The sequence below is a fragment of the Bison bison genome, unplaced genomic scaffold (genome assembly GCF_000754665.1).
Source record: "Bison bison bison isolate TAMUID 2011002044 unplaced genomic scaffold, Bison_UMD1.0 scf7180017864388, whole genome shotgun sequence".
Lineage (NCBI taxonomy): Eukaryota > Metazoa > Chordata > Mammalia > Artiodactyla > Bovidae > Bison > Bison bison.
Window position 1 is genome coordinate 6,604,013 of NW_011494960.1, and position 11,394 is coordinate 6,615,406.

General features: G+C 36.8%; 1 protein-coding gene across 1 annotated transcript; it reads left to right on the plus strand.

Moving 5' to 3' along the window:
* On the plus strand, positions 1-936 carry LOC105002010 (olfactory receptor 10G9-like). The gene has a single exon (XM_010858463.1). It carries the CDS (start codon positions 1-3, stop codon positions 934-936), a length of 936 nt encoding a protein of 311 aa, XP_010856765.1.
* The last annotated feature ends 10,458 nt before the right edge of the window (positions 937-11,394 follow it).

Genomic DNA, 11,394 nt, shown 5'->3' on the forward strand with positions numbered 1-11,394 from the left:
ATGACAAACATGAGCCTAGTGACAATGTTCATCCTCACAGGCCTTCCCCATTCACCAGAGCTGGACACGCTCCTCTTTGGAATCTTCCTGGTGATCTATGCCCTCACTGTGGTGGGGAACCTTCTCATCTTGCTGGTGATCACAGTGGATCCCCACCTGCACACCCCCATGTACTACTTCCTGAGCAACCTGTCCTTCATTGACATGTGGTTCTCCACGGTCACTGTGCCCAAAATGCTGATGACCCTGGTGTCCCCAGAAGGCAGTCCTATCTCCTTTCCTGGCTGTGTGGCCCAGCTCTACTCCTTCCACTTCCTGGGCAGCACCGAGTGCTTCCTCTACACCGTCATGTCCTATGACCGCTTCCTGGCCATCAGTTACCCGCTCAGGTATGCCAGCATGATGAGTGGGAGGACGTGTGCCCTCCTGGCCACAACCACGTGGCTCAGTGGCTCTGTGCACTCTGCTGTCCAGACCACACTGACGTTCCGTTTGCCCTTCTGTGGACCCAACCAGATCCAGCATTACTTCTGCGATGCACCACCCATCCTCAAACTGACCTGTGCAGACACCTCTGCCAACGAGGTGGTGATCTTTGTCAACATTGGGGTGGTGGCCTTGGGCTGTTTTTTCCTGATAGTGCTGTCCTATGTATCCATCATCCATTCCATCCTGAAGATCCACACCTCAGAAGGGAGATGGAGAGCCTTCCAGACCTGTGCCTCCCACTGCACTGTGGTCCTTTGCTTCTTTGGTCCTGGTGTTTTCATTTACCTGAGACCAGGCTCCAAGGAGGCTATGGACAGGATTGTGGCTGTTTTCTACACTGTGATGACACCCCTTCTGAATCCTGTGGTCTATACCCTGAGGAACAAGGAAGTAAAGAAAGCTCTGTTGACACTTAAAGATAAAGTAGCATATTCACAGAGCAAATAATCTCTGTAATGAAGATACACTCATTTAACAGAGTTAGTAATATAATTTAGTGATCAATAAGAAATGTATTACAGTTATATTTCTTGGTGTTTAACTTTATCCAAACCTGCTACTCAGGAATATTTGTTTAATGAATGTTTCTGAGGAATTTTATTATAAAAACTATATTATATTTTTAAACATGATTTTCCAGTTTATTAATTTAGTAAAAGAAAAACATATTTAAAAAAAATTTTTTTTAATTTAAATTTATTTATTTTAATTGGAGGTTAATTACTTTACAATATGTCAGCAGATGAATGGATAAGAAAGCTGTGGTACATATACACAATGAAGTATTACTCAGCCATTAAAATAATACATTTGAATCAGTTCTAATGAGGTGGATGAAACTGGAGCTTATTATACAGAGTGAAGTAAGCCAGAAAGAAAAACACCAATACAGTATACTAACGCATATATATGGAATTTAGAAAGATGGTTAACGATAACCCTGTATGCGAGACAGCAAAAGAGACACAGATGTATAGAACAGTATTTTGAAAACATATATTTTCTTAAACTGCATAGCTCCTTATAATATAATTTGGTTTAATCTCTTTTTTTTAATTGAAGAATTACAATTTTTGTTTTAGGGTATAGTTGATCTAAATTGTGTTAGTTTCAGGTGTACAGCATAGTGATTCAGTCATACATATACATGTATTCATTCTTTTTCAGATTCTTTTCCCACTTAGGTTATTAAAGAATATTGAATAAAGTTCCCTGGGCTATATAGTAGGTCCTTGTTGGTTATCTATTTCATATATAGTAGTGTGTGTGTGTGTGTTTGTGCTAAACTCAGGGTCTTCCCGCTCCCCCTTCTTCCCCACCATGTTTCTCCTTGGTAACCATACGTTTGTTTTTGAAATCTGAGTCTGTTTCTGTTTTGTAAATAAGTACTTTTATATCATTTTAGAAATTAGATTTTACAAGTGAGTCATATCATTTGATATTTATCTTTCTTTGACTTACTTCACTTAGTATGAGAATCTCTGGTCCCATCCATGTTGTTACAAATGGCATTATTTCACTTTTGTTAATGGTTGAGTAATATTCCATTGTATATATGTACCACATCATCTTATTAAAAAATTAATTAATTTTTTAAATGGAAGGATAATTGCTTTACAGAATTTTGTTTTCTGTCAAACATCAATAAGACTCAGCCATAGGTATACCCATGTCCCCTCCCTCTCAAACCTCCCTCCCATCTCCCTCCCCATCTCACCCTTCTAGATTGTCTCAGAGGCCCTGTTTGAGTTCTCTGAGTGACATTTGGGTTACTTCCATGTCTTGGCTGTTGTAAATTGTGTTACAGCAAACATTTGTGTGCATGTATCTTTTCAAATTAGGGTTTTCTCCAGATATAGGCCCAGGAATGAGATTGCTGGATCATATGGTAGCTCTATTTTTAGTTTCTTAAGGAACCTACATAACTGTTCTCCATACTGGCTGCACAAATTTTCATTCACACCAACCGTGTAGGGGTTACCTTTTCTTTACACCCTCTCCAGCATTTGTTGTTTGTAGATTTTTTGATGATGGTCATTCTGACTGGTGTGAGGTGATATCTCAATGTAGATATGTTTTGATTTGTATTTCTCTAATTATTAGTGATATTGAGCATCTTTGCATGTCCTTTGTGGCCATCTGTATGTCTTCTTTGGAGGAATGTGTATTTAGATCTTCTGCCCACTTTTTGATTGAGTTGTTTGGGCTTTTTTTTTTTTTGACATAGAGGTGCATGAGCTGTTTGCATATTTTGGAGATTAAACCCTTTTCAACTGCTTCATTTACACACTTCCCCCCCATTCTGGGGGTTGTATTTTCTTTTTGTTTATGGATAACTTTGCTGTGCAAAATCTTCTAAGTTTAATTAGGTCCCTTTTTTATTCTTCATTATTTTAGCAGGTGGATCAAAAAAGATCTTGCTGTAATTTATGTCAAAGTGTCTTCTGACTACTTTTTCCTCTATTGTTTTATAGTATTACTCTTATTAAAAATTCACAGTTATGTTTTAGATAAATTAAAAATAAGAAAAATAATATTTTACTAATATTTGTTCTTCTCTGATGCTTTTTAAAAATGTCAATTCAAGCATCTGACCTAGATTATTTTTCTTTTGCCTAAAGAACTACTTTTAATATTTTTTGCAAGGCAGGCCTCGGGTAACAGATTCTTTTAGATTTTGTTTATCTGAAATGTCATAATTTTACCTCAATTTGAAGGATAACATTATTGGATTTAAAATTCTAAGCTGGTGATTTTTGTATTTCAACACTTTAAATTTTTTACTCCACTCTTTTTTGATTGCCCAGTTTCCAATGAGAGTTCCTCTGTAATTCTTTTTTTTTTCCCATTCAGATTCTTTTTTAAATATAAATTTATTTATTTTAATTGGAGGCTAATTACTTTACAATATTATATTGGTTTTGCTCTGTTCCTTGTAGGTAAAATATCCTTTGTTCTTGGTTTCTTTCAAGATTTTCTTTTTGTTGTTGTTTTGTTTTGTTGGCATATACTTGATGTACTATGTTATTTTCAGGTGTGCAACATAGTAATTTAATATTTAGTTACATTAAGAACTGATCACCATGGTAAATGTGGTAACTATTTGTCTCCATGCAATGTTATTATAATATTATTGACCATTTTCCTGATGCTGTATATTTCCATGACTTTTTTATTTTGCAACTGGACATTTGTATTTCCTAATTCCCTTCACCTATTTCTCTCTTCCCCCAACACCATCCCCTTTGGCAACTACCCACTTGTTCTCTGTATTTGTGAGTCTGGTTTTGTTTTATCTGTTTTTAGAGATCACAAGTTGGTGAGATCATACAGTATCTGCCTTTCTCTTTCTGACTCATTTCACCTAGATCCATTTATATCATAAGTGGAAAACTTTATTTTATTTTTTTATGGCTGAGCAATATTCTGTTGTGACATATATATATATATGTTTCCCAGGTGGCTCTAGTGGTAAAGAACTTGCCTGCCAGTGCAGGAGACATAAGAGATGTAAGTTCAATTCCTGGGTCAGGATGATCCCCTAGAGGAAGGCATGGCAACCCACTCCAGTATTCTTGCCTGGAAAATCCCATGGACAGAGAAGCCTGGTGGGCTACAGTCCATGGATTTGTAAAGAGTCAGGCATGACTGAAGCAATTTAGCACACATACACACCAATATTTATCCATTCATCTGTCAATGGACACTCTGTCACAATCTTTTTCATATTTAAAAATTCTTAAGTTTCATGTTTTACATTAATATCTACAATTCATTCTGTGACAGTTTTTGTTAATGTGAGGTACAGATTGAGTCTCTATTTTGTTTGTGTGTTTGTTTTTGATATGAATATCTAAGTATTCCTATCGCATTGCAAAGCCCATCATTTCTTCATTAAATTGCTTTTGTATTTTTGTCAAAATTATTGTTCTGATAAATGCAGATCTATTTCTGCACTCTGTACCTCATATCACTGAGCTGTGTATTCCTTGGATTATTTCTTTTTTTACTGTTGAGTGGAGGTGGTTTACATATTTTGGATACTAGGTCTTTATCAAATAGATGATTTGCACATTTCTCTCATTCTGCGTGCTGTTCTCTTACCTTCTCCATGTCTTTTGGAGGCACTCCTTATATTGAGCAGTGGAAACCTGCTGTGAAGAACCTGGCACTTTCTAACAAATAAGGAAACCCTCTGGATTAAGTATAGAATTTCATTGACTTTTTCTTTAATTTTATCCAAAACTTAACCATAGTTTTGATAGTTGTATTTTTATTACAATGTTCCAGTGTATTTTTGTTACAATGTTTCAGTAGCCCATTGGGTAGCTAAAGATCACTGAAAATGTTTAAGTTAGAAAGGGGCAGATGTATGCTTTCAGAACATATTCTTCAGCTATCCATAATGGCCAAATAAGAGGGAGTATATGGGAAAAGCTAGAAGTATAACTGGCATCATTACATTTCAGCATATAGTTCAATAAAAACCTAAAAAACTTTGAACTTGTGTGATGGCTGAGGGAAAAGGATGGAAGTCTGTGTGTCTGTTGACCCTAATGCTGAGCATGTGAGAAATGTGAGAAACATTTGGAAGGCTTTCACCAGAGAACAATGTAACTTACAGAGTTATTTATAGAGTGCCTACTGTGTACTCTGCAGTATTCACAGCACTACAAGAGAAGTGGCAAACAAGACAGAAGAAATGTTAGTCTTTATAGAGCTTACAGTGTATACGGGACACAGGAGTTAAACGGAAAAGTGTCTGGTGAGTGTTATGATGGGGGACTGGAGGAAAGTTTTGAGAGCATATATGTCAACTGACATTGTTGATTATATACTACATGCAATGTACTGTTCTATTTTATGTGTTTTTTCCATTTAATCATCAAGACAACCCAATGAAGGAGATGCTATTATTATCATCACTGTTTTAGAAATTATAAACCTGAGGCATGGAGAGTTTAAGTGCCACGTCCAAGTTAGTAAGCATGGGATAGGACTGAAACTCATACCCTCTAATTAAATAGGCTCCACTCTTTCCTGTGATGAGAAGGACTTGATGACCTCGGTTAATGAAATAATACATTTAAGGACCCAGTTGGAAAGTATTGATTAGAATCAGGGTGCATGCAGTCACAGGAGAAGGGTTTCTGTGTGTTTATTTACAATATTTTTATTGGTAACCTTCTCATTCTATTTCTTTCTCACCATGGGGAAGGGAATTTGAGTTTTCTTTCAAGTATTTTTCAATTTTTAAAAGTATGTCCTCTTTATTTCATACCACTTTCACAATTTCCTTTTCCTATTTCTAGTTAAGAATAGCATTAAGAAATATATTCATTTCTCTTTTTAATTGTTGTTATGAGCTTTGGCTTTTTTTTTTTCCTACTTGGAAAAGATGAATGATTCTGCTAATGATGAATAAAGTAACACTAATGGGAATTTAAAGTCTGTTTAAGTGTGTACTTTTCTTATAGCCTTCATTGTACAGAAATCCTCAATTTTCAGTGACAGTTGTTCTGTATGTAGGTGTATTTTTGATGTGTTTGTAGGGGTTGTGAGCTCCAAGTCATCGTACTCTGTCATCATGATTTCTCTTCCTGACCTTTATGTGTTTTTAAAACTTGAAAGCCTATAAGTAAATAAGTGCCCAAGATATTAATTAAGAATAAATACACACATGTGCATGCTAAGTGGCTTCAGTTGTGTCCAACTCTTTGAGACCCTATGAACTGTAGCCCACCAGGCTCTTCTGTCCATGGGATTCTCCAGGCAAGGATACTGGAGTGGGTTGCTATGCTCTCCTCCAGGAGATCTTCCTTACCCAGGGATCTAACCAGCTTCTCTTCTGTCTCCTGCATTATTAGCAGGTGGGTTCCTTACCACCAGTGCCAGCTGGGAAGCCCCAAGAATAAATACATATGTATCCCAATTTCTGTGTACTGTTAGGCCTTTTGATTGTTATCTGTTATGTTGTTGCTGTTTAGTCACTAAATCTGTTGTCTACTATGTGTGTGTGTGTGTGTGTGTGTGCGCGCGCATGTTCAGTCATGTTAATTTTTTTGCTACTCCATGGACTATAGCCTGCCAGGCTACTTCGTGCATGGAATTTTCTAGGCAAGAATATTGGAGTGGGAAAGTGCCCTTCTCCGGGGGATCTTCCCAACACAGGGATTGAACCCATGTCTCTCACATCTCTTGCATTGGTAGGCCGATTCTTACCACTAGTGCCACCTGGGAAGCCATGCTGTTGTAGTTATTGTTCAAAACAGAGTCATAAAGAGATGTGAAAGGAGATGGGCAGGGTAAAGCTCAAGGTCTTACTCTCTGAAGACAAGGAAAGGTATACCTTGCTGATCCAGAGGGTCAAACTTGGAGAGAAAACTAGGAACTGGATTCTGATGTTTTAGTATCAACTTGGCTCTGTCCCCAGAATTAAGTCTGTGAGATTTAGACTAAAAAAATTTGTGGCTCAATTCCTACCTCTCCTACTCAACGTTGTGTAATCTTGGGAAAAATTACTCTCTCTGATGACCATGTCATCATTTATAAAGTGGACTGAAAATAGCTACCCTGTGTGGATGTTGTAAGAAGTGAATAAAATAAGATTTTAAAAGACCTTTCCACAAGTGGACTCTCTTTAAATGTTAGTTCCATTTTCCCTTCCTTGGATTGGCTTGTTGAATCCTGAGAACCTGGAAAATCTTATTTAGATTCCATAGGAAACAATCCATTATTATGAAAAACATTCTGATATTCCTTATTTATTTTTTGGTAACTATATACCTATTATTTTCTTTTGTTTTGTTTCATTTTGGTTTGGTTTCTCACCATCTCTCTCACTATAGTTACAGTGAAAGTGTTAGTTGTTCAGTAGTGTTGAACTCTGCGACCCCATGGACTGTAGCCCATCAAGCTCCTCTGTCCATGGAACTCTCCAGGCAAGAATACTGGAGTGAGTAGCCATTCCCTTCTCCAAAGGATCTTCCCAATCCAGGAATCAAACCCAGATCTCCTGCATGGCAGATTCTTTACTGTCTGAGCCACCAGGGAAGCCCCACACTATAGTTACTAGTTGATAAAAGAAATGAAATCAGACTGACTAAAATGAAAAAAACAAAACAATGAAAAAACTCAAATTAAGAAGAGAAGGGGTAAAAGAACTAAAAAAGATTCTAACAATGAATACAAGTCTATATTCCATTCAATTTCAATACAAATAATTAAGTAGTATGTGCCAGGAAGTTTACAAGTGTTGTCTCATTTAATCTCCAGTGTCCCTATGAAATAACTCCAATTTATGAAGGACTATATTATGGTTCAGAGAAGAGCACTGGCTTGCTCAAGGACTTACAATTAACAAGAAACAGACTTGTTCTTCACACCAGAAACTTCCAAGGTGAATGATCTTTTCATTATGTTACAATTTCTTCTACAACCATAAAAAGTAAGGGAATAGGTAGAGACTCAAAAAATGACAGAGAAGGAAGTCAAATCTGTGAGGTCTATGAAGAACAAAAAGGGTTCTTGAAAGTCTACCCAGAGTAGAAAATTAGGGTGGCCATGGGGGATCCACAACTTCTTTGATTCCTAATTGCTTGAAGATTGTCTTGATTACCGTGTAGTCTTTTCTCAGTCATGAGCTCTCTCAACATCCAGCATTTGATTGCTCCCTGTGCTCAAGGGCTCCTGCTCCCTGAGTCCTGGGATGTATCATGGATGGGGCTCCAGAGGGAGTAAGAGATCATTTAAAACTCTACGAATGTAGGAGATCTTATTTCTGCTAACTCTGAAGAAATCACCCTAGATGATGGGCGAGCCATCAGACATATACTATCCTCTCTCTGTGTAATCCTGAATGGAAAAGACCATTTGGGGTCTACACTTGCTGCTGCTGCTGCTAAGTTGCTTCAGTCGTGTCCGACTCTATGCGACCCCATAGACGGCAGCCCACCAGGCTCCCCCGTCCCTGGGATTCTCCAGGCAAGAACACTGGAGTGGGTTGCCATTTCCTTCTCCAATGCATGAAAGTGAAAAGTGAAAGTGAAGTCGCTCAGTCGTGTCTGACTCTTAGCGACCCCATGGACTGTGGCCCACCAGGCTCCTCCGTCCATGGGATTTTCCAGGCAAGAGTGCTGGAGTGGGGTGCCAACACTTAGGAAGCCCAAATCCATTTCCATTGCACCCAGGGAAGAGAGATGTTCAGAATGGTAAGTCCCACAAGTCTATAGAAGAGACTGAACTTAAAGGTAAGAAAAACAACATTTGTTTTCCTTAACTGAGCCATGTAACTGTCCAGAGCATTTTCCCATCTTCTTTAATTTTTACTTTTACTCCACTATGGACTCCTGACTAGCATTGTTGGAAGCAATCATGACTAAGAGCTTCCTTCCCATTTTGTGCAATGACTAGAGTCCTTTCCTCCATTCACCCCACAAAACAGCATGCAGAAATACATTCATCTATTATTTCTTTTGTTGTTCCTTAATCATTAATTCAGCATCTGTCACTTTTAAAGAACCACACACTTGCTTAAGAATAAAAATTAGTTGCATATTCTCCCTGACAATGGAGAAAATTCTAAGACATGGAGAAAATAATAATTTTCATGATAAATGGTATGCAAAAGACATTCTCCTGACCTCTTCCAAATCATATGACGAATGTATATATTTTTTATTAAATGGCTCCCTTTTCTTCTCCTTTTCCTAAAATGTAGTATTTCTCAAAGTTTGGTCTCTCATTCCTTCTTTGTCCATAATTTACCCTGTTTCTCCTGGTGACTTCGTTCAGGCTTAAGATACTAACTCTGATCCTCACACAGGTAACTCCTTCCCAAATTCTTTAGCATGGATATCTCTATAGAAAATACAATTATAACAAACCATATACAGCATCTTACTGTGTATCAAAATCTTTCCTGAGCATCATGACATTTAATCTTTACAGCAATTCTGGGAGGTAAATATTATCTCAGTTAATCAGAAAAAAGATATTCAGTGGGTACCCTCTATTTATCCAGCACAATTCTAAGAATATACCATATCTTCAAGGGGCACAGTTATATCAGAACATGTCAAAATAAAGATCTGTAGGACACACATGAGGGAAAGGAGACTATTCGATGGTTGAACAGACATGTTCCTATTTTACCCCTCTTATTCTGCCTTAGTTATTAATAACGCTTTCTTTGACTCTCAAAAGTGTCCTGCTTGGAATAATATATTTAACTGATTGGTTAAGGTTGAGCCTACTGGTGCAGGGAATACTTTCTGCTTATATAAAGATGAGAAATTGAGATTCCAAGATTATAAACAACTTGAGTACATGGAGAGCATTATCTTACCATTTTCCAGGTTTTTTTAGAAGACATAATTATCAATCAATAACAATTAATAATATTACTTATAAAAGAAAATCAGAGAAGTTGACCAGGAATTATAATTAGAAATTCAAACCATTATAATTGGACATTTTAAAATATATTTTGCATCTCAAAAAAGCAAATTATAATGGTAAAAAGTGTAAGTTAAAAAGACATCTCTCTTCTTTTTTAAAGTTAATTTATTGGAGTATAGTTGCTTTACAATATCGTGCTAGTTTCTACACTGCAAGAAAGTTAATTAGCTATACATATACATAAGTTTCTTCTTTTTTTTGGATTTATTTCCCATTTAGGTCACCAAGGAGCACTGAGTAGAGTTCCCTGTACTATACAGTAGGTTTTCATTAGTTATCTATTTTATGCATAGTATCGTGGCATCTCTTCTTGAGAAATTCAGGAGCTCAACCATTGTAGCAGACAGCTGACTGTCTCTCTACTGGCCCTTTCATGTTCTCGACATGATGAGTTTTTCCTTTAAAATAAAACAATTATACTCTTAAAAACAAAACACAGAATGATGGCTACCAGGATTAGGGGACAACAGGAAATGAGAAATTGCTGATGAATAGGTAGAAAGTTTCACAAATGCTGTAAAACATTATGCTCATAGTTAATATTATCTTTTACACTTAAAAATCTGTTTAGAGAGTAGATCTCATGTGAAGTTTTATTACCACAATAAAATTAAAATTAGAATTTAAAATAATCAGAAGACACAGAAAAGTCTGCAGAATTGAAATACTTTGGATTTCAAAATTTCAGTAGTTAGCAAACATCAAATGTTCAAAAATTCATCTTTATATATGATAACTTCACTATCACTATCAAAACCTATCACCTACATAGTCTCTAAACATCTACTAATCTCTAAACAAACTAAACACCAGAATAATAATCAAATTTGTCACTGTTAATTTCTTTTCAGGCAAATAATCTTCAGTTCAGTTCAGTCACTCAGTTGTGTCTGACTCTTTGAGACTCCATGCTCAGACTAAGAAATATATCCAGTTAGAATGATATCATATACCCAAATCTTACTACTCTTTAAACTGTATCACAGTCCATTCTTCTCAACATAGATGTGGGTGCCCAAATTGATCTTTGATGAATATTTAGGGTGTATGAACACATATTTGAGCAACTGTAGCTTTGTAATAGAGTCAGGAGGGTGAGGCTTCCACATGTTTTCAGGTTGGTCTTAAATTTGGGACATGCTTATCTGCTCAGTATTGATGCCTATGTTCTCATAGTACATCTGGTATTTCACTTTGCTAAAGCTTCATATTGCTTTGAATCCCTATTCATAAAAGAATGTGATATCTTGAGATACAAAGGCACACATCTGCTTTACTAGCCCCTAAATATTACTCCCAGAGTTTCTGATTCTTAATTTCAACCTCATGTTTATGTGTAAACAAAGACCAGTGATGATGAATGTATCGGTATTGCATCTGTCACAATCAGCCTCCACAGTCATGGTTTCTGGTCTTTTGTCTCCCCTAGACCTTCCTCCCAGGAAC

Excerpts from the sequence above, each read along its gene's own strand:
- LOC105002010 (XM_010858463.1), top strand. The coding sequence starts at position 1 with ATGACAAACATGAGCCTAGTGACAATGTTCATCCTCACAGGCCTTCCC.